Raw genomic sequence first — 24740 nt, 5'->3', positions numbered from 1 at the left:
GGTACAGCTTATGAGCATGGCAGGCAACCTGACAGGTGATCCGGGTAGGCAAGCCGGCGGGCACGACAGGTAGACAGGTGGGCACGGCTGATATGCAAGCAGGCGGGCACTGGAACCTGGGGCTCAGGAGAGTTAGTGCGTGCAACAGCAGCAGGTGAGCTGGAGGACGCCGGACCGGGACGGTGAGGGGAACGGCATCTCTGCCCGGCTACAGTACCCCCCCCCTTTACTTCACCTCTTTAGGCCCACAAGAATTTTTTCTAGAAGACGAGGGGCATGAATGTTCTCCCTGGGCTCCCAAGACCACTCCTCAGGACCAAACCCCTTCCAATCCACAAGAAAGAAAGACTTTTCTCTTACCCTCTTGATGGCCAAAATGTTTTCTACCTCAAAGACGTCCTCAGTGGAGACGGGAGCTGGAGTGGTACCTGGATCATCAGAGAAAGCATTAAGAACAACCGGTTTGAGGAGAGACACTTGAAAGGAGTTGGGAATCCATAATGAGGCCGGGAGTTTCAGCTTGTAAGCCACTGGATTTATTTGGTTCAGAATCTCGAACGGACCGATGAACCGCGGACCCAACTTGTATGATGGTATCTTGAGACGGACATATTTGGATGAAAGCCAGACCTTGTCTCCAGGACGTAATTGAGGCGGATCCAGACGTCTCCTATCGGCATGCTTCTTCATCTGCTCGGAGGACTGAAGAAGTGCAAATCTAGTGTCTTCCCAAATCGCAGAAAATTCACCGACGAGAGACTCCGCGGAAGGATTGTCCACTGAAGAGGAGACGGGAAATGGAATCCGGGGGTGTCAACAGTAGACCACAAAAAAAACGGAGACTTAGCAGAAGACTCACTCACATGGTTGTTATAGGAAAACTCGACCCAGGGCAGGAGCTCAACCCAATCGCTATGGTGAGTGTTGACAAAGTGCCAAAGAAAACCGGTAAGGATCTGATTGATACATTTCACTTGACCATTGGACTGAGGATGATGGGCCAAAGAAAAATCCAACGAGACATCCAGCAGCTTGTATGTGGCTCTCCAAAAGCGAGAAGTGAACTGAACTCCTCGGTCTGAGACAATGTGGAGGGGTAGGCCGTGGAGACGGAAGATGTGACGGATGAAATCCTTAGACAGCACAGGTGCAGACGGAAGACCAGGCAGAGGGATGAAGTGAGCCATCTTGGAGAAGCAGTCGGCGACCACCCAAATGACAGTACAACCGGCCTATACAGGAAGATCCGTGATTAAATCCATTGCAATATGTTGCCACAGAGCGGAAGGTACGGGAAGAGGAAGGAGATGACCGGCTGGAAGGTGTCTAGGTATCTTGTTATGGGCACAAGAGGAACAAGCCACTACAAAATCCGCAACATCCTTGCGCAGGGTGGGCCACCAATAATGCCGGGCAATTAGCAGAAGCGTCTTCCTTTGGCCAGCATGGCCAGCCAGTTTGGACGAATGGCCCCAGAGTAAGACCCTCTTCCTATCCTGAGCCGCTACAAAGGTCTTACCAGGAAGTAGATGAGACAGGTGAAATGGAGCAACAGTCATAATTCTGGAGGGGTCAATGATGTGTAGAGACTCCTCCTCTCAGTCGGAAGACAGAAAAGAGCGTGATAGAGCGTCGGCTTTAATATTCTTGTCTGCTGGGCGGTAATGGAGAGTGAAGCAGAATTGAGAACAAAGACCATTTGGGTGGTCTGCAAATAAGTGAGGTTTTTATGGTCAGTGTAGATGACCACCGGGTGCAAAGCCCCCTCACGCAAGTAGCGCCATGCCTCCTAATTTGATGGCCAGCAGTTTTCGATCTCCTATAGAGTAATTGTGCTTAGACAGAGAGAGGAGCTTGGAAAAGAAGCCGCAGGTCACCATTTGCCCGGACAAGGATTTCTGGGTAAGCACTGCTCCGGAGGAAGAGGCATCAACCTCCAGGAAGAACTATTTATTGCAATCTGGACGGTGTAGCACAGGAGTGGAGGAGGCGGCTTGTTTAAGAGAGATAAAGGCATTCTCTGCCTCGGAAGGCCACTCCCTGGGATTTGCTCCCTTACGGGTAAGAGCAGAGATGGGAGCTGTCCGGGAGGAGAAATGAGGAATGAAGAGGCGGTAGTAGTTTGAGAATCCCAGAAACTGCTGAATAGCCTTCAAGCCCTCCGGTCGGGGCCACTTCAAGATGGCAAACACCTTCTCGAGATCCATCCGCAGTCTGGTCTCAGAGATGATATACCCCAGAAATGGCAGGGAGGTCTGCTCAAAGAGGCATTTCTCGAACTTATCATACAGACGATTTTTCTGGAGCCTCAGCAGGACCTGACGAACATCCATCCGGAGAGAGGGCAGATCAGGGGAGAACACCAAGATATCATTCAGGTACACCACCACACAGGAATACAGGAGTTCTCGAAAGATATTGTTTACTAACTCCTGGAAGATGGCTGGAGCATTACAGAGACCGAAGGGCATCACGCAGTACTCGTAGTGACCATCCCGAGTGTTAAATGCAGTCTTCCACTCGTCTCCCTGGTGAATCCGGACCAGGCGAGCTCACACACGTACCATGTCTGGTTCATATGCTTAACCTCGTGGTTCAGCGGTTTCTCAAAATCTACCCGGATCTGCTTGTCAAAGTACGCTACATGTGTGCCCATTTTAGAAGGTCAGCTACAGTTTCCGCCGCCCTTGCCGTGCTTCATCAGCGTTTGCAGCTTCCAGCTCACCGGCTGGTGTGCGATGTCCCCACGCATTGGAACTCTACATTGCAGATGTTGGGAGGGATTTGTGAGCAGAAGAGGGCAGCTGTTGACTACCAGCATCAACAAGGCCATCGGTATTCAGGTCAGACTCCACACAAGACCTCAGGAGTGGACATGGATGTCAGACATATGTACCATCCTCCAAAACTGTGAGGACTCCACCAAGATAGTGAGCGGCGATGATGCCATAATTAGCATCACCATACTGCTTCTCTGTCTTCTGAAACGCTCTCTGCTCACAATTAAAGAGAATGCATTGCAGGCGGAGCAAGAAGAAATGGAGCAAGGAACCATACAGGGTGATTCCACACAGCGCCCGGCCTCATCTCATCCAAACGTGGATTGGGTGACAATGAGGAAGAGGAAGAACAGGAGCTAGTTTCTTGCGCTATAGACGGTACTACCTGCACAACTGGGAGGAGGGAGGAGGAGGAGAAGAAGGACAAGGAGGACAAGAAGGACAAGGAGGACAAGAAGGACAAGGAGGACAAGAAGGACAAGGAGGACAAGAAGGACAAGAAGGACAAGGAGGACAAGAAGGACAAGGAGGACAAGAAGGACAAGGAGGACAAGAAGGACAAGGAGGACAAGGAGGACAAGGAGGACAAGGAGGACAAGGAGGACAAGGAGGACAAGGAGGACAAGGAGGACAAGAAGGACAAGGAGGACAAGAAGGACAAGGAGGACAAGAAGGACAAGGAGGACAAGAAGGACAAGAAGGACAAGGAGGACAAGAAGGACAAGGAGGACAAGAAGGACAAGGAGGACAAGAAGGACAAGGAGGACAAGGAGGACAAGGAGGACAAGGAGGACAAGGAGGACAAGGAGGACAAGGAGGACAAGGAGGACAAGAAGGACAAGGAGGACAAGAAGGACAAGGAGGACAAGAAGGACAAGGAGGACAAGGAGGACAAGGAGGACAAGGAGGACAAGGAGGAGGAGGACAAGGAGGAGGACAAGGAGGAGGACAAGGAGGAGGACAAGGAGGAGGACAAGGAGGAGGACAAGGAGGAGGAGGAGGACAAGGAGGAGGAGGAGGACAAGGAGGAGGAGGAGGAGGACAAGGAGGAGGAGGAGGACAAGGAGGAGGAGGAGGAGGACAAGGAGGAGGAGGAGGAGGACAAGGAGGAGGAGGAGGAGGACAAGGAGGAGGAGGAGGAGGACAAGGAGGAGGAGGAGGAGGACAAGGAGGAGGAGGAGGAGGACAAGGAGGAGGAGGAGGAGAAGGAGGAGGACGACAAGGAGGAGGAGAAGGAGGAGGAGAAGGAGGAGGAGAAGGAGGAGAAGGAGGAGAAGGAGGAGGAGAAGGAGGAGGAGAAGGAGGAGGAGGAGGACAAGGAGGAGGAGGAGGACAAGGAGGAGGAGGACAAGGAGGAGGAGGACAAGGAGGAGGAGGACAAGGAGGAGGAGGAGGAGGACAAGGAGGAGGAGGACAAGGAGGAGGAGGACGACAAGGAGGAGGAGAAGGAGGAGGAGAAGGAGGAGAAGGAGGAGGAGAAGGAGGAGAAGGAGGAGGAGAAGGAGGAGAAGGAGGAGGAGAAGGAGGAGGAGAAGGAGGAGGAGAAGGAGGAGGAGGAGGAGAAGGAGGAGGAGAAGGAGGAGGAGGAGAAGGAGGAGGAGAAGAAGGAGGAGGAGAAGAAGGAGGAGAAGGAGGAGGAGAAGGAGGAGAAGGAGGAGAAGGAGGAGAAGGAGGAGGAGGAGAAGGAGGAGAAGGAGGAGAAGGAGGAGAAGGAGGAGAAGGAGGAGAAGGAGGAGAAGGAGGAGGAGGAGGAGGAGAAGGAGGAGAAGGAGGAGGAGAAGGAGGAAAAGGAGAAGGAGGAGAAGGAGGAGAAGGAGGAGAAGGAGGAGAAGGAGGAGAAGGAGGAGAAGGAGGAGAAGGAGGAGGAGAAGGAGGGAAAAGGAGAAGGAGGAGAAGGAGGAGAAGGAGGAGAAGGAGGAGAAGGAGGAGAAGGAGGAGGAGAAGGAGGAGGAGGAGAAGGAGGAGGAGGAGAAGAAGAAGAAGGAGGAGGAGAAGAAGAAGGAGGAGGAGAAGGAGGAGGAGAAGAAGAAGAAGAAGGAGAAGAAGAAGGAGGAGGAGGAGGAGGAGGAGGAGGAGGAGAAGAAGAAGAAGAAGAAGGAGGAGGAGAAGGAGGAGGAGGAGGAGGAGGAGGAGAAGAAGGAGGAGGAGAAGAAGGAGGAGGAGAAGAAGGAGGAGGAGAAGGAGGAGGAGGAGGAGGAGAAGAAGGAGGAGGAGGAGAAGGAGGAGGAGAAGGAGGAGGAGAAGGAGAAGGAGGAGGAGAAGGAGGAGGAGAAGGAGGAGGAGAAGGAGGAGGAGAAGGAGGAGGAGAAGGAGGAGAAGGAGGAGGAGGCATGGTCAGTCGTCCTCTTGGAGAAGACATGTAAGTCTTGCCTGTTAGCAGTCTTGCACACATGGCTGAGTTTATGTTACGCTGCTATTACCGTGAGCCTTGCATTGTCCAAATTTTTGGTGACAGTCATTACTGTTTGTTAACACTTCTAGACCCACGCTACAAGCAGAACTTTCTGTCTCTTATTCCCACGCCGGACAGGCTTAATAAAATGGGGCAGTACCAGAAAGCCCTTGTTGCATAATAATTAAAAAAAAAATTCACATCTGAAAACTCTGGCGGCAGAGGTCACAGTTCGTTGGACAACCAAGAAGTACAGGAGAGAGAGACACAAATGCAGTCCAGCAGAGGCAGGGGAACACTGTTAAATTTCTGGAAGAGTTTTCTCAGACCCTCCCATCGCACAGGCCCTGAGGAGCGGGGTACTCTCAGAAGGAGGGAAAAGTTTTGCAAGATGTTGAGGGAGTACCTTGCTGACTGTACCAACGTCCTTGACACGTTGCATGAACTGGCTCTCTACGCCTCTAGGTTCTGGCCTGCCCTTCCCCTAGCGTTTTGTCAGAGCGGGTTTTTATTGCTGGTGGTGGAATTATAAGTGATAGGCACATCTGCCTGTCAACTGAAAATGCTGACAGGCTGACTCTTATAAAAATGAACAAGGGCTGGATTGGGCCAGACTTCCCAACACCACCGAATGATAGCAGCATTACAAACTCAAATACCGTGTCTTTTTTAGGGAGGTCTAACTATTTCCATGCACCTCTGTCTTTACACACAGACATGGGTATACGCTTCCTGATTTTGTCCATTTGCTCTTGTCCTCCTCCTCCGCCACCATATCTACGTCTCTTGCAAGGGGCATTGGAGTTCCTCCAAATTTTTGGCAGCCGTTGTAGTCACTGCATAAGCATTAACAGTATGTGAGATCCACTCCTTTCTAATGGGAACATGTCATTACTGTGGCCCAGCTCTATGGGTCTTTAAATTTTTATTGGGGTTTTTCCTCATTTTTGGCAGCCGTTGGACTCACTGCATAACCTATAACTGGATAGCAGACTGGCTCCTTTCTAATGGGAACATGTCGTTACTGATGCCCACCTCTGTGTGTCTTTAAATTGTTATTGGGATTTTTCCCAAATTTTGGCAGCCCTTGCAGTCACTGCATACCCAATAACAGTATAAGAGACCCACTCTTTAATAATGGGAACAGCAAAGCAGAGCCGACTGCTGGCCCTTTAAGACTAGTAAGGGCCTCCTGATGGCCTTATAAAATAGTGTTTGTGACTTTCAGAGTCCCTCCTTCATAAATGAAACAGGATGTGCCTGATCAGGTCTCACACTCCACACGGCAAGAAAAGGTAGTAAAATGTTAAAATTAAATGTACTGGTGAATGTACTTTTCACTGTTGAAAGCAATGCAAAAGTGCAAACACTCATCAAAAATGCTACGTGTGAACATAGCCCAAGGTGTGGAGGAGCATTTTTGTTTTTGATTATTTATTTTGCCTTATATACAAGCCATTACCGTGGAAAGGATGCTTCTTAACATTTTTCCCAGGAAAATCCATTTTGGTTATGTTTTTTATGTTTTATTGTGAGTCAGTAAAAGTGGCGTAATACCTCTGACAACATTGTTGACAGCAGTGACCTGGGAATCCGAGATGCTTCCAGGTGTCTTCCCCATGCTGTTCCCATGTCATTTGAGCACTGTTCCCATCGATTTGGGCAATTTTAGGCCCTCTGCAGATTGCCGGGGGGAAGAGGGGGGCGCCGGAAATTGCTCGAGTTTACCATAGACTTACATTGGGCTCGTTACTCGGACTGAGCACTCAAGCATTCCAATTTGTTCGACCCGAGCAACGAGTATCTGAGCATTTTAGTGCTCGCTCATCACTAGTAACAACCCATCCAAACCACATGGGCAAAGAAGTCAAGTTGCATGCATTCCTCAGGTGTGATTTTGACCCATTCTTCCACACAAACTCTTCAAATCCTGACGATTCCCTGGGCATTAGATCCTTTCATAACTTTTCGATTGGATTCCAGTCAGGTGATTTGCTGGGTAATTTTAGCAGCTTTTTTTCTTTCTCAGAATCCAATTGAGAATTTCCTTGGCTGTGTGTTATGGATCATTGTATTGCTGAAATGTCCACCCTTGTTTCATCTTCATCATCTGGTAGATGGCAGCAGACTAATCAAGAATGTCTCAGTACATTTGGCCATTCAAATTTCCTTCAATCACATGAAGTTTGCCAGTGCTGTATCCTGAAAAACAACCCATTCTATGATTCCACCTTCAAACTTCACTGTTGGTATGGTGTTTTTGGGGTGATATGCGGTGCCTTTTGGCATCCAAACATGGTGTATATTGTGGCATCCAAAGAGTTAAATTTGTCTCATCTGACTAGACTATATTCAAGTATTTCACAGACTTATCTAAATGTTGTTAGGAAAACTTTAAATGCTCTTGAACATGCTTTTTGTTTCAGGAATGGAGTATTGCATGGTGAGCATACATACAGGCCTTGGAGGTTGAGTACATTACTTATTGTTTTCTTTGAAACAATTGTACCCACTGATTGCAGTTCTTTTAGTAGCTCTTCACAGGTGGTCCTTGGCTCTTGGACAACCCTTCTGATAAATCTTTTCACTCCTCTGAAATCTTGCGGGGAGCACCTGGCCGTGGCCAGTTTATGATGAAATTAATCTCTTTCCACTTCTGGATTACGGCCCCAACTGTGCTTACTGGAACCGGTACAATAATGAGCGTCTTGTAACTCTATGGCTGAATTTCAGTAATAGGAGTTGAGGATTTGGTCATGATTAATGATGCCCTTAATACTGAGAAATACAGGCAGATACTTATCGATCATGCAGTGGCATCAGGGAGGAATCAAATTTGCTTTAAATTTATTCTGCGGCAGAGAAACGCCCCTAAACATACAGCCAAGGTCAATAAGAACTATCTTCAGTGTCGAAAAGAACAAGCAGTCCTGGAAGTGATGATTTGCCATGATCTTAACATTGAGTCTGTCTGGAATTACATGAAGAGACAAAGATTTTCTCAAGCCTACATCGACAGAAGATGTGTGTCACGCAAGGTGTATGAATGACTAAGTTCAACACAAAGGAAAGGGGGAAAGGGAGCTCAGACTCTAGGGAAAGGGGGGAGTGGAGACCTCCTAGGCTGATCTGATATCACCGTCTCCACTAACATCCCTATATTGGTTCCTCACCAATCGCCTCACAAGAACCTAAACCCTGTATTTCCCTAGTGCTTGGCCCTGGATAGAGAAGAGGGGATGAACACTAGTCGATCCCCACTAACGACTAAAGACAACAAGGGAGACAAACATGGGGGAAAGTAGCTTAGCTTTAGCCGACTTCAGAGAGATAACTCCAAGCGTCCTCCTAGCTCCACGAAGGAAGATAGCAGTCTGAGAGCTCCAAGCATTCACAAGGAAACATGCAAGCATCATCAGCACCTTCCTGCTGCAAAATGAAACTATTTAAACACCCAGACCTGGGTGTCAATTAGCAGGAAGGAGGTAGCCGCTGGGTGCTAGAGTTAAATAGCTAAGAAGGTGTCTGTAATGCCAAACAAAGATCTTCTGCAACCAACTGCAGGGTGACAGTGTCACATCTGACACACCCATGACAATATGTAGTTAGTTCTTCAAGATGTTTGGAACAACCTCCTCATCGAGTTCCTTCCAAAAGTATGTACAAGTGTACCTAGAAGCGTTGATGCGGTTTTAAAGGCAAATCATTGGTTACACCAACTGCTGATTTGATTTACATTTCTCTTTTGTTAATTGATAAAAATGTGCATAGAGAGACATAGAAGGCACAATCAAAAAATATTTCTATTATAAATATATCATTTTTATAAAGATTGCATACAAAAGGGAACATATGCAAGGCGGATGAATCTAAAAGGGGTTTTTACATTTCAATATTTTATCAGGCATAGGCTAGCAGCGGTATAAAACAAACTGAGAAGGTACTCATCCTCCCGTGTCCAGCACAGTGCTTCGATAATAGTTTACATGCAGTAGCAATGAAGTCACTACAAGACTGCTACAGTGGCTCCACTGATGTACAGATGTAGCCATGTTTACCCTAAAGTGAACCTGATATCTGATACATGCTGCCTAATCTGTGGGCAGCAAGTATGAGGCACTGGATGTATGAACTCAGCCAAATACGTTTGACTCTGAAACGTTGCAACGTTTCAGAGAAAAAAATACTTTAATACTTGTCCCTGCCCAGTGCCCTTGATTGACAGGTATCTGCCTATACCTGTAGGAAGACAAAGACCTGTAACTCCAGGGGAGCAGCCACCAGGGACTTGCCTGTCCCACTAGTCTATAGAGCGGTCTTGGTGGCTTTTAAAGTATGTTTTACTCTGAATTGCCACAGTATCTCTGTGCCTCTCTGCAGGAAAGGGGATATATAATTTTTAGGCATGGGTTACTGCTCCAGGACACGTTTTACATTTTGGCTGAAGTTTTTTTTTATAGGAGCTTTAACACCAAAAAGTCAAATATCATTAGTACCAAACAAGGATAAAGCTGTACAGGTGCAATAAATCACATGCTGCTATTCCACTATATTTAAAGCGACATTATCTCCCACTGTTTAGTACAGTTTTAGTTTTGGAAGCATCATTATAGTATCTTACCCTTTTCTGAAATATCACTAAACTTGGAAAATGTCATACTGCTTCAATGTAATGACTTTAAATCTGCTATAATTTCCCAAATTATACTTTGAATGTGTATGTACAGAATGTTATGACCTTACACATTTTTTTTTTTTTTTTTTTGTAGGATTATGAAACAAACAGTATATCTGTGCCCTTCAAATTGCTAAACGAAGTGTGAGGTTTACAGTAATGTAATTTTTGTAAGCTAGGTCACTAAACTACCAATTGTATACCCTATAATATACAATTGGGCCTTATGACCATGCAGCAGATTTGCTTCATATAAAGATTTTAGAAGAATATACAGCTGAAAAGAAAAAAAATCCCAGAACAATGCAGATGTTTTAACAAAATCATCAAAATTCTCTCCATGCACATTCATTTGCTTTGTAATGCTTCAGATTCTAAATGTAACATTGTAAATGGCTCAAGCCTAATGTCATATTCACACAATTCAAGGACTGGCCGTGGTCTACTGACCATAACATAAGCATATATGGGACTGTCAAGTTCAAATCAGGAAACCTAAGGCCAGTCCGTGAATTGTGTGCGAATAAGGCATAAGACTTAATTATGGCTATGCTGTAGTCATCAGCAAGCTCCTCTTTAGATATTACATAGTTCATGGAAAGCAGGAATATGACAAATCATTAAAACAAGCTGCTTTCAACATCAGCTTGCTAAAAATTACAGATTAATAATTACCATTCCAAACAGAAGTGCCAGCGTTTCATAATCAATCCACTCCACTACCTTCACCAAGCTTGGTCTCTACAATTAGAGGACAGAATGTATTAAATAAAACTGCTAATTACCCATATAAATGATTAGCTACACAAAATATACACTCCATTTAATAATCAACTATTCAAATATGCATTAAAGGAAATTAACATTTATATGAACATCATTTTGCTATGCAGTCTGTTCACGGCCTGATCTAGCCCAATTCTTTCCTTTGTGAATTTCTCCTATTAAATGTTTTCTCATTATTTAATCATTTTAAAAAGAATCCTGTATTTTGTGCCTTCACCCCAGAACAAACATTGATTTTAATTTGAGAAATTCAAAATGACCAGTTCAACAAATGCCAGGAGACCAATGTGTACAGTATATTATCTGTACTGTACCCACTATAAGAAAACTTCGAGCTAATGTGAGGCAGTTTGGGGGGGGATCATATGCGAGGGATGGTATGTATCTCTGAGGATGCACATTGAGGCATATTGAACCCTCTGGAGTGCATTGCTATCACAGAAACCACTGTGCTTGCAGTGAAAAATAAAAGTAAAGATTGGACTTGGTCAAGCTATTTGACTAAGTCGGATTTAAGAAAACCTGACTTGGGCTTGTATTTTTGAGTGATCTACAGGATGGCAGTGGGGCGGGTCACTCCCTCCAGCCGGGTCTTACAAGTGGCTCATGGCCACAGATTCCATTTAAACCTTCAGCAAAGGTTTAGGTGTGTCAGTGTTTTGTTTGCTAGCTGCAGATCAGGAGGCTCTGTGCACCGAAAGCCTGTGTGAAGACATAACACAAGCCTGTGAAGGCAAAGCAACTGACGCACCGAGGAGCAAAGCGACGCTGCCATTGCCCACGGCAACCAGTTTACATGGACTGTTTTCACCACCCGGCTGCGATCCAGAGGACATCAAGTGCATTTAAGTTGTGAGTTTTTGCAAATAAAGACATTTAAGTTGAACTTTCCTTGGGCCACTGCCTCATTACTGCACAGTGTGAACACCACCGCAATACACTAAATTAAACAGCCAGGATCTGATTTTCTCTGATCCTATCTATAGTGAAGGTTAGTTTACTGCTCCTTTCTGGAGCAGAGCTACTCAGGAAGTTTTTAACCTCCAACTATAGCAGAGACAACAAGAGACATTGTTGCAGACTGAGAACCTTCACCACCTGCCATTTTGTCAAATCGCAAAATAACCAATTTTATTCTATAGGGCCATGCACATGCCCAATTTTTTCCTCGGACAGAGTCTGTCCAAGATGAGAAAAAAAACTCAGCATGCACGATTTGCATCAGTAAATCAGATTGCACTCTGCCATTCAAGTCAATGGGACAGTCAAAAAATAAATAAAAATTGGACCGCACTAGGATGACATCCGAGTTCAATCCGACATTCATGGATTGACAAATGGAGAAACTTTTTATCCATTTTCTCCACATCCGAGAAGACCACACTCTGACCACACTCTGACCACACTCTGACCACACTCTGACCACACTCTGACCACACTCTGACCACACTCTGACCACACTCTGACCACACTCTGACCACACTCTGACCACACTCTGACCACACTCTGACCACACTCTGACCACACTCTGACCACACTCTGACCACACTCTGACCACACTCTGACCACACTCGAGGAGAAAAAATACAGTGGTGTGACCCTAACCTTGCGACGACAAAAAAAGCCCAACATATTTTTCCACTAACTACCAAGAAAGGAAATATATTAACTGAAAAGCGTCACAAATTTTCACAGTTCAGCTCTACAATGAAAAAACATTGAAGGAAATGCAGTTGTTAGTGCCACTTCATTGGGCCGGTGAGGGTCCCACAGGACATGCCCCCACCATTAATAAGCCAACAGTGATATGTACTCACTTTATAAAATGGGGAAAACCACTTTATGCAATGTGGCGGTTAAGTAAAGGTTTGTTCTGGTGTCCTCAAGAATAATCTTTTCCAAAAAACGAATAATATTTAAGCTCTACCTAATAATTGCGGTAAATTGCAGAACATCTGCTGCTTTTATTGCTCCTATGCAATAGGTTCTCAGATTGATGGATGAGAAGTGCCAAGCTATATAAATGTAGTTAAGGAAACATTAAAATGAATGTGTCATAGGCTATATGCCAAAATGCAGCTTCCAAAGGATATTTATATAGTGAAATGATCCTGTCAATTTTACAATTTAAAAATTACATTAGAATAGGAAGTCTGATAAAATAATACCTTACTTAAAACTATAGGTATATTCAGTTAACCCCTTCAGCCCCGGGCGATGTTCCGTTTTTCTCCTCTCCTTCTTCCAAGAGCCATAACTTTTTTATTTTTAAGTCAATATAGCCGTATGAGGGCTTGTGTTTTGAGGGACGAGTTGTATGTTCTTGACGCGCCCCCTGGGGCCATGGGGTACTCTGTAGTCGGGCCGGTCGGTTCTATTGGGGTAGTCACGATGGCGAGACCTGGTCCGTGGCCCAGGGCGGTCAATAAAGAGGGGAATAAAGTTTTGGGGATAAAGTTTCGGGACGCCACCCTTGGTATGCGGCTATAAGTGGCCGCCGCTGCTGTTCAGATCCACTGGGGCCATTGGTGACGCAGCAGAGATGGTTCAGCTCTCCACGGGTAGAGCTAGGCCCCAGGGCAGTTAAATAGGTAAATTTTAGATGTTGTTCTAGTGCAAGGCAGGTGATGCAGCAATTAAGTCAAGGACACAGCGGGGTGCAGTCTTCAAGTTTTTACTCACAGTTCTTACGGTGCTCTAGGTTTCAACTGCTAGCCATGTTATAACAGCCCACCGGGTCCTGTGTCCTCCGGGGAAGTTATCTAGCCAACTCTCGGATAAATTGGATGTAATGTTGAGCGAGTATGTTCTGTCCGAGTATGCTCGGGCCGAGCTCCAAGTATTTATAGCTGCTCGGTGATCAGGTTAAATCGCTCCCGTGTGCATGATTTGCAACTGTTTGACAGTTTTATTACATGTGAGGAATGTGTAAGAAATACCTTTTCAGTGAATGTGTGTGGTTTTGGCTACGGCACTTAGAGATACCGAAGCCTCCGGTTTGCTAGCTGAGTCTTGCAGTACTCCACTAGTCTGGGGCCGGTCCCCTACTGCGACCTGATCTCTTCACGGTCGGCGCGAACTCGGGCGCACTCCGCACTTCCCGTGCCCCCAAGATCCTTTCTCTGTCTCTGGAGCCCTTCTCTGACTCTCTCGCTCTGCTTGTTCTTTCTCTTACTGGGCCCCGCTGACTAGACTCCACTCTTCAATGATCCTCACTCACTGCTCTCTTACTCCTAGGAACCTTTCTCTCTTCACTCCCTGTCACAGACTCCTGTCACCAAATGCTCTGACTGACTGCCTTTCTCGATCTTTCTACCTTTCCTTTTATACTACCTGTCATGTGACCCACGTCACCAACTGACACTCTACCTCCAGTTCTTCCTTCAGTGCTCCCTTAAACTACTTCCTACACCCACCTCCTCTACCTAGTTCCATCCTCCAGACAGTGACAGGGACGGTGCTCTCCCTCAGGAGAAATCTCACCCTTCCCTACTGGAGTGATGAGGTGTTGGATGTGGGTGTGGGTCCCGAGTAGTGCTCTCTCCGCACCCGAGAGTGGGGTACCACACCTGTGGCTGAGATGCAGTACCTCTGTGGCGACTGGACCCACAGGGGCGCCACATTCAATTAACACCACTGATTTTACCACATAGTGTACAAGAAAACAGGAAACAAAATTCCAAGTGCAGTGAAATTGCAAAAAAACAAAGTAATTCCACAATTTTTTTATTTTTTTATTTACTATGCTCACCATATGATAAAACTAGCCTAGCAATATGATTCCCCATGTCAGTACGAGTACGGAGATACCAAACATGTGTAGGTTCTTTTATATTTAAAGTGGTAAAAAAATTCAGAAAAATTGTTAGGAGTCGTTTTTTTTTACGTTTTCGTATTTGTCGCCATTTTCCGAGACCCGTAGCGCTTCCATTTTTTAAAATCTGGGGCTGGGAGATGGCTTATTTTTTGCAGCTTGATCTGATATTTTAATAGATATGGTTTTGAGGTACATACAATGTTTTTTGATCGCCTCTTATTGCATTGTATTGAAATGTTGTGGCGACCAAAATAAACAATTCTGGTTTTGATTTTTTTCTCTCTCATTATGCCATTTACCGATCGGATTAATTTACTTTATATTTTCATAGCACAGATATTTCTGAATGCAGCAATACAAAATGTGTAATTATTTTTCATGGTTTTATTTTTAAATGGGGCAAAAAGGGGGGGGCGATTTGAATTTTTTTTTAAAAAAAAAAAAAATGAAAACTTTTTTTTTCTCCTTTTTACTTTATACTGTGTTCCATAGTCCCCTTAAAATACTTGAGGCGGAGATCGTACGATCGACTGTGCTACACATAGCAGTGCTTCAGCACATACAGTGACAAGCAAAAGGATAACAATGATTTGAACTTTTGACTTTCAGACTTCATATCTCACCATCCACTACTGCTTTTAACGTAAGATTACTATCATTTTATAGACAATCATCTTGGCTATCTCATACATAGATTTAAATTGCAACTATTTAGCATATGATTAGTTATGCAGTTTCTTGTCATGTCACTGCATTGTTACCGTTTTGCTCCTGGTGATGGAAAAATCTTTCTTCCTGTATACTACAAATTACAACCTGTTCTCACATTCCCTAATAGCTCAGTGTGTTATTAGGTTGATTCCTAAGTGAAAGGTCACTGGTTCAAATTGAGGAGAAACAATGAAGATGATTTGTCAAGAAAAGAGAAACAGCATCATCCAGTTCATCAATTGTCTCTCGGCAAAGAAAATTGCCAAACTGCATCATGTGAGTGTCATGACAGCTGGAAGAATCCGAAATGAAGTCCATCTACCCATTTAAAAGCCAAGAGGTTGACGTCCAGGCAAAATATGAGAGTCAACAAGTTGGCTCATCGCAAGGTCTATCAGTTCTGGCATGACAAACACGGCAGTTTGGGTGGCTCGTATTCTTCATAATAGTGAGATCAGACATCCATGCAAGCACCTTGTGAGGCACGTTACACAAGTCTGGAGTGCTGGCCCGAAAAAAGGTGAAGCTTCGACTTGAATACCATTATAAGAAGCGTCGGTTCAAGTTTGTAAAAAAGTATGGAAAGTGGACAGTATAAGATTGGAAACAGGCGATTTGGAGCGATGAAACGAAAGTCAATAGACTAGGCTTTGATGGGTACAAATGTTTCTGAGGTTTCATTTTAGCATGTTTTAGTTTTTTTTCAATAAATACAAATTTTTAATTATTTCCTGTTGGATGTGCCGGTGGATTTCCCTTTTCTTTTTCAATTGTTAGAAGACCATTTCCGGTGACTACCTCTTGAAGTTCATCAAGAGAATGCCAAGAGTGTGCAAAGCAGTCATCAAAGCAAAAGGTGGCTACTTTGAAGAACCTAGAATATACGACATATTTTCAGTTGTTTCACACTTTTTTTGTTAAGTATATAATTCTACATGTGTTAATTCATAGTTTTGATGCCTTCAGTGTGAATGTACCATTTTCAAAGTCATGAAAATACAGAAAAATCTTTAAATGAAAAGGTGTGTCCAAACTTTTGGTCTGTACTGTACGTCGAGATTGGCAAAAAAATGGTTCAGTGACAATGAAGTAGAAGTGCTGGATTGGCCCCCTCAGTCCCCAGACCTCAATTCACTCAAACACTTGGGGATAGAAACTGTATACATACCCAAGTGAGTCGACCAGTATGCATCTACTTTGGGAACTTGTAGAAGAGACCTATGATCAGATTTCGGTTGAGACAAGCTTACAAGCTTGAATCTGATCAAGAGCATGCCCAGAATGACTCAGGCTGTGTTGAAAGCCAAAAGGTTTTTTTACTAAATACTAACAAAATAATAAAAATTAAAATTTAGATTTTTAGGCGCAAAATAGCAACAATGCAGTGACCTGACAAGAATGAAACGTTCTTGGAATGACACATTGCTCTGACATGATGGGTCAATAAACCACTATACATTGGAATCCTTGGAGTGCTGCCTTTATATTCTTTTTGTATACATAAATAGAGGATAGATGGATGCATAGATAATATATAGATCAATTCCCTTACATTGTAAGCCTATGGAGCTTTGTTCTGATTCTCCATAGACTTACATTGCATAAGCCACTTCTGGGTTCTCGCAGAGTGTAGTGTGATCCGGAGAGACTGAAGAGCAGTGAGATCAATGAGAAGACGAGCGGAATGGCACTGGATCCTGGAGAAGACCACGATTGGCGATTATTGCAACACAGTATCAGCTTCAGAACTCAAACCACCAGCAATCAAAACTTCTGGCTCATGTAAAGTTGCTATTAAAGTCATACATTTGGGTTTACTAAAATTATTTTAGTTTATCAACTTACATCACCAACTGCTGCCAGAGCTGCAAGTGCTGCTAAGGAGCCCAACATAGCTGCTAGAGTTCTATGGACAATCTATATAAAAAAAAATGTTTTAATTTTAGCCATTGTAGTTTTTTTCAGCAAGAAATAAAATGATTAATTTAGTTGACACATTAAGTAGATATGTAAAACTGGGCAGTTAGAGGCATGTGGCCCAGTTTTGGATAGCCATAGGTGGGGTAGAGGGATCCTGCCAACCTACTACTTTGTCTTAGCTACAGTTTTAAATGGAAGCCTTGGGCATAAAACCAAATCTTTGCCCTGGATGCAGGAAATTAGTGCCAAAACTCTGGCAATTCATACCACATTTTAAAGCATATAAATGAGTATAACATTTTATCATAGGAAATCATGTCAGTAAGTTTAACCCACCTCACCCCAAATTATGCTTTACTGGGCTACATACACTCACTGATACCTTTATAATGGGAATTCTTTGCCTGAATCTTGAAAAATCTGTGTTTTTAGCGGTCAGCAAAAGAGGCGTTAAGTACAGTGGACTGGAGAACGCACTTAACAAAACTCTGCCTATTAACATTCTTGGCATCTCCCTCTCTGTTTATCGATAGCTCGTGTACATGTGACAACAGGCGCTGACCACTGGTCCTCTGGCTGCTATGCTCTAGCTTGCCTACCTGAGGACACAAGCCTCAGCATTCAGTGGTGCATGGGCAGCAGAAAATGGAACCATGTGCCCTCATGAGGGCAAATTAGTGCGCAAAAGCAAGACTACTGATCTGCACCAGCATGAAATTTCCTGGATGGCACCGGACATCAAATGTACATCGATCAATAGGTAGGGAGGCGCCAAGAATGTTAATAACCTGAGGAGGTTTTGTTACGTGCATTCTGCATCCAACTGCACTTACCAGTCGCATAACACTAAAAAAAGGGAATTTCTCAAGATTCAGGCAATGGGTTGACCATAATAAAAAGGTACCAATGAGTTCATCTTTCACTGGCCTGCATGCGAATATAAACGGTTTGGGTGGTGATAGGGGTGTTTAAACTTTTTGACAGATTGCATTTTCTGCATTACTGTTGGGATAATGGCTGGGTTTTGTTTTCACTACTTTGTCACTGTTATACAAAAAAAAAAAAAAAAAAAAAAAAAAAAGAATTTCAGACTTTTACATCATATAACCAGAGTCACTCAAAAATATCACCCATTTTTCTCTAAAAGGGAATATGTCACCTTGAGTAATGCCATCTATCAACAGATATACTATAGGGGTAATCTGCAGGTATAGTTTAAATCATGTCTGGCAGACTTATTGGAAGCACAGCTACGGGGAGAAAATTAAGCCATGTTCTACCTGCAGCTGCACACTTACAGTCATCGTTCACTATACTGTGAGCATGCTGCAATCACTCATTGGCACATTGAATAGCAGCCTGCTCTGGAGTGCGTTTGATTAATTGGCAGTCTGCTCTTCACACACTGCCCAATGTGTCAAAGTGATTTCAACACACTCCCTGTGTGATTCTAACAGCTCTCTGCATGATTGCAATGACTGGAAGCAGGCTTGGACTGGCCCACAGGAGAATCCTCTGGTGGGCCCCATGTGCAAGAGTAGGCCACCATCCTCTTATATGAGCAGTACTTGGAACAATATACTTGAATCACTATGTACAGACAAAGGCAGCATCTTATTCATTTAATCTACCCAGTTCATTGTTGTATAAATTTGTGATTCTAGATAATGTCACATTTGCATGTAGCTGAAATTGAGGCCCTGGAGTTTGTTACTGGTGGGCCCTTGGCTCCCCAGTCCGACACTGACTGGAAGTGAGCGGCTGCAGGGAGAACATAGCTTCATTTTTACCCTATAGCCACTGTTCCAGTAAACCTTTCAGACATATAAATGCCATTATCCTGATTAACACCATTTGCAGAGAAATAGCATGTATAAGAGGTGGCAGGTTCCCTTCAAATGGATTTCCTCCTTTTAGTGCATTTTGTGGGGTCCAAAATATTATGCTCCCTAGTAAATAAAGCTCTAAATCAGTTAGAACACAGTTATCTAAAGCTCAAAACCACTGCATAAACAGTGAGATGATAAAGTGTGACCATTACAAACAAATTCTACATTATCGTATCTCATTAATCAGATTTCATGCAGAGGTATTTTTTTTCTCATTGCATGTCTTATTGCTCAATTCGTTAATTGAAGTATTTCTTCTAGGGGAGGATAATTTATACTGATACATCACTGTATGGATCACTGAGTGTCTATAGCTCCGCAGTACAGAACTGTAGGGTCTCCATGTGCCTCAGTACATCAACACCCTGTTCAGAATTGTTAGAATAAAGTTTCTTCTCACGTACAATACAAAAGCATCCAGATTCTACATTTGTGTTTTATACCCCAGTCATGTTACAAAAAAATGTATGACATAAGCTACTTTTGTGATATTGTGTGGAATAAAGGAAAGCGATTGCCATATTTTGTTCAACAAATCTTTAGTACAAGACTCATGAAAAGTGCAAAAAACTCAGTTAGATTGCAGTATTCAAAATAAAAGTAAAATAAAAACACACTCATGGCCTGATTTAGGGTCTTCAAAATAAAATAAAGTGATAACTAATTCTAATGTTCTGAATTGGTCTATTGAGACGTCTTACCTCAAATATGATTAGAGCATAAACACCTGCTAAGATAATGGCTGCAATTGTTACTTGAGTCTCAATGCCCGCACTAAGATACTGATGAGTTACAGACAGTGGGACGAGTTGTGTCTTCTGAAGAAATGCTTGAATGTTTATTGAAATTGTTTCACTGGGAATCAAAATATACAAGATTCGTTAGTAACCATACATAATTAGTTTCAATAGTAAGATAATTTATTCATAAAATGCAGTTGCTTGAAATTAGTGAAAAATATAACCTCTCTTTGCAATTATCTAGAAAATCCGTATGTTTGTTTATATCACTTTTGTTCATTATTGTGATTTGCTGAAAGCTCTGACTGCAGATAACTCGTAAATCACCTAGTTATCTCTAAGGGAACATTTAAAGTGCCTGTGGCATTGATTCAATGAAACCATTTACTGCTTCCTATGCAAATGTGTCAAATACACGCAGGATAGTGCTGCAATGTATCCCAGAAAATACACCACTAGAAGAGAATTGCAGGTCATCAGCGTAGTTTATGGTTAATAAACGCTTTACATCCCCCCCTTCATAACATTGAACAATGACACTAACCTGTTCAATATTTCAAATGTCTTTTCTTTAACAATATGTTCCTTACGTCTTGAATTCAGAGCCAGAGTCCAGTTGTGTATCACCTGCAAAATACTGAATGACTTATGCCAGGAAAAAACTTGTATGCAAAGAAGAAAATATGATGTACATGAAAAATATTTTATGCCATTTTACTATATAAATCAATACTGGATAAGTTTCATGGAAGGGCCAAGTGCACAGAGCCTAGAAGGTAAAATATTGAGGCATGTGAAGGCCTAAGCACTTGTTTGTTGTCATTTAAGGCCACCATTCTGCATCATGCTGTTAGGCAACTGTAGTTAGCAACCAATAAGAGCTTCCATTATACCTCCTTTCGGAAGACTATTTTTGTAGGTTATGTTCACACGTTGCGTTTTACTGCTTTTTTTTCTGCAAGTAAAACCTGCACTCTTGGCATTAAATAAGCTGCTTACAAAAAGCAGGTTTTTCTGTGTTTTTGCTGCGATTTTTAGGATCCCAAAGTTTAGCTTAGCTTCCACCACAAAAGCATGAACAATGCAAGGTGTTAGATCACCAATGCAAGACACATGTGAAACCAAAAAAACATTTTGGGAAAAAAGGCAATTTGATCAAGTTATTTAGTGGAAAAAGATTTTAGTTCTAAAAAGATAGTGACTATTCTGAACAAAAAATTTAATGAGTTCATAGTTCATGAAAATATATGTAATTACAGGTGTATTAGCAGGGGGAGTTGAATTGGTCAAGTATAGTTTACTTAAGATATTGGCAAAGCATTGAGTTTGTAGGTGTTTACTTTTCTCACTTTAGTTGACCCTTGAGTTGGTCAGGTATTGAACAATTTCACACCTTGGTGAACCAATGTTTACTTTAACACATCACTAAGTTTAATTAAATTGTACTAATCCTAACTGCCATCTCAGGTGAGGAGACCAAGACATCATGGTTTAAACTTGGGAGAATCACAAAAAAAAATGGAGTTTCACATACTGCTGTACATGCTTTTTTTTCACTAAAAGCACAGCAAAACCCAATACATTTTTGCATTTACTCATTACTTTCTATGGGTGACAAAATGCTGAAAGAAGCAACGTGCTGCAGTTTTCAAAAAACACAGCAGTTTTCCAATTCAGTCAGGAAAAAAAAAAAACTGCATGAGATTTCTAAAATTTCATATCTTTTGCTGGTACTGTAAAATGCAGCTTATAATTTGCATTAAAAAACAGCAGCAAAATGTAACGTGTGAACATAACCTTAGTGTATTTTTTATTAGATATGTGTATGTTTTTACAAAACAGATGTACACACACAATACTACCAACCTGTGTAGGTCGACGTCTCCTTGAAAAGGGGTCATCAAGTTGCACAATTTGAATAAGGATATATTCATCATTACGTTGATCAATCAAATCTCCAGCAAACGGACCATCAACTTCTAGCTTTAGAAGTGCAGAGTCGTGAAAGTCTGTAAGATTTGCAGCTTGTAATGAATTGTTAAGGGCATACCATTTATGGATGAAACATGCATTTATGCACAGACAGACGTAAAATACCTCAGGAAAAAAATGATAAAAAGAAAGAAAGTGCATTATGTTTTCTTCAAGCTTGTTTTTATGTAGTCCTTTGAGCTTTGAAGGTCATTGGACAGTATGTCAGAAGATAAACTGCATTACATTAGCAAAGTAAGTTCATAGCCAAAACTCTGCAACCTTGCCCTTTGGATTAAGTTACTGACGTAAGAAACTAAAGAGAAGGCTATGGTCACAGACTGAGCCTCCATTGCAAATGCTATCAAAAATGGTGTAAAACATAGCACAGACTAAGCTACACGAGAATCAGGATAAAACAGTGATGCCCAAATGGTTAGAAAGAGAAGAAAAAATTGTTTATAATCGCAATGTACTGTGAAAACATGCTACGCATTTCGAAGCTGATCCAGCTCTTTCGGCAGGCATATGAAATGATGGGAAACAACACAAGATTTATGGGCTATGATTATTTATTTTTAGAGCAACATTGATTCCAAGGTGCTGTACATGTGAAAAGGAGTTACATACAAAATACAAATATAAATTATAGAGATCAAACTAATAATGACAAACTGGTACAGAAAGGAGAGGGCACTGCGGGCTTACAGTCTACAAAATAATGTGGAAGGAGACAGTAGGTCAGGGAGTTGCAGTAGCACCAGTGGGGCATCGGGGTCATTGCAAGCTGTAAGCTTTCTTGAAGAGATGGGTTTTCAAGTTCTGTCTGAAAGTTCTGAATGTAGGGGATAATCAGATGTGTTGAGGCACAGAATTGATAGAGGATACACGGGAGAAGTCTTGTAGGTGACTGGGTGAGGAACTTACAAGTGTGGAGGAGATAAGGAGGTCTTAGGAGGAGTGGAGATTATGTGGGAAGATATTGGAGATTAGTTCAGATTGATATGGAGGAGACATATTATGGAAGTTTTATTAGTAGTGATGCTCGAACGTGCTAGGATAACGGGTTATCAGGGCACGCTCAGGTGCTAACAGAGTATCTTTGGTGTGCTTGCAAAATAAGTTTGCGTCGCCGCCGCTGCATGATTCGCCGCTGTTTGACAGCCACAACTTATGCAGGGATTGCCTAACAAACAGGCAATCCCTGTATGTGTTGCAGCTGTCTAACAGCCATGAGACGTGCAGCCGCGATATTGCGAACCTATTTTGAGAGCACGCCGAAGATACTCGGTTAGCACCTGAGCGTGCTCAGATAACCCCGTATCCGAGCACGTTTGCGGATCACTATTTTTATTAGTATACTGATGTATTTTATATAAATTCAGCACATAAGAGTTCAAAAATTTATTTGGATAGGCAATTACATTTCATAGGGAAAGTAATATTTAATGGAAAGAACAGTGTCTCAGCCAGCTCTCATGTTTGACCAGAATCTTACCTCTTGCTTCAATCTGCTCACTGGTGCCGACCATTATTTACCATCATTCTGATTAAATGTAGTTAATTGCAGTACAGTTTTCACTGAACGTCCTTAGAAAAAATACTGCATGTGACCAAAGACTCATAGCTCCAAAATTATATTTTACAAACACATCCCTTGATATCGTATCTGACCTTCCAATAACAAAATATTTGTTACAAAAAAAAACACTACATTTTGCTGATGTGATGTGATGTATCACTAATGTGTAAAACAGGCTTCATAGAACTATTAGAAGCTGCTCCCATGTTTCAATATTCTAGCCATTTATCATATTGCTTTACTTAACTGTGAGGAACCCACAGGATCAGCAAGCCTCCAAGTATCCTAGATTCAGAAGAACAGTCTTGTACCAAGATCCAATGCTTCTGCCCTACTAGATTTCTCTCATAGTTTGCATCAGAAATTATTTCCCTTGATGAACACGTGGGTACATGAACATGAAAAATACAAGTGCACATGCACTTGTAACTTTCATATTGCAGTAAGAGGCAGGATGACTGGGCACTAAGGCTAAGTGCCCATGATGCAGAAATGCTGCATATTTTTTCCGCTTCTCCCTGGCAGGAAAAACGCATGCGGATTTTACATGCATTTTTCCCACCAGGTAGAAGCGTTTGTCAAGCGTTTTTGCATGCGGGTTATCAAGCGCTTTTCCTAGCGATTTTAGCATCACTTGGAAAAGTGCTTGACAACTTGTTCACACTATATAAATCCATGCAACCAGCATGCAGAAATGCATGCAAAGACGCTTGACAAACGCGGAAAAAATATGCAGCATTTCTGCATCGCGGGCACTTAGCCTAAGACTACCCTAGGTAGTTGTTAATGTGGGTTAAAGACAGATAAATACATAGCATTAATCTCATACATGTAAACAGATTCTTCTGAAATATTTTTAGAGCCCATACAAGCATTTGCCATTGAGGTTTTTTTTCTAATAATTTAAAAGTCATTCATCCCTACTGTTCCCAATATTGGTTTCATTTGTGAACACATTTAAAGGAATATTTAAGCTTCTGTACCTGGAACTACACAGCACAAGCACACAAAGACACCCAGCAGCTCTATTGACTCATTCCTCCGCCTTGTAAAGAGAACGAGATTATATGCGATTGCTCACAGCTTTGTGGAGCTCAGATGAAAAATCATCAATAAATACATTCAAAATAGAAAACCTAGGAAGAAAAGACTGAATTATATATGATTAGAACAATCATCTCACCCTGAGACATGTCATTAACTTGTTCTTCATCCAGAACAAAATATTCTTTTACAGAAAGGTTTCTTTTTCCATATGTGATTGGGTCTATATAATGTTCATTGTGTCACTATGTGATATACTACAGATAGCATAGATCTAAAATGATTTAAATAAAACAAATCTAGAAAAATCTGAAAATTAAAAAGTTGAATTATTGCAAATATGCAAGATGTAGGTGGATAGGAGAAAATGGTAGAGACTGGATTTGTAGTAATGATTTACTTACGGTAACGGAAAACAAGAAAAGATGCAATA

At 42.6% G+C, this 24740-nt stretch overlaps 1 protein-coding gene across 5 annotated transcripts in view; it reads right to left on the bottom strand.

Moving 5' to 3' along the window:
* The window catches only part of OCA2 (OCA2 melanosomal transmembrane protein), a 677082-nt gene that overhangs the window by 298102 nt on the left and 354240 nt on the right, over positions 1-24740 (bottom strand). For all 5 annotated transcript variants that reach the window (XM_073664530.1, XM_073664529.1, XM_073664531.1 and 2 more), the window contains 5 exons: positions 21577-21734; positions 20255-20337; positions 19672-19825; positions 17007-17078; positions 10523-10588 (listed from right to left, as the gene is read on the bottom strand). In XM_073664530.1, coding sequence (XP_073520631.1) covers positions 10523-10588; positions 17007-17078; positions 19672-19825; positions 20255-20337; positions 21577-21734 — 533 coding nt within the window. The remainder of the gene's footprint in view (positions 1-10522; positions 10589-17006; positions 17079-19671; positions 19826-20254; positions 20338-21576; positions 21735-24740) is intronic.

This window comes from Phyllobates terribilis, unplaced genomic scaffold (genome assembly GCF_046119375.1).
Source record: "Phyllobates terribilis strain yellow unplaced genomic scaffold, ASM4611937v1 Scaffold_2__4_contigs__length_985480577, whole genome shotgun sequence".
NCBI classification, from domain to species: domain Eukaryota; kingdom Metazoa; phylum Chordata; class Amphibia; order Anura; family Dendrobatidae; genus Phyllobates; species Phyllobates terribilis.
Note: the sequence above shows the minus strand (reverse complement) of the source record. Positions and strands in the feature narration are given on the sequence as shown.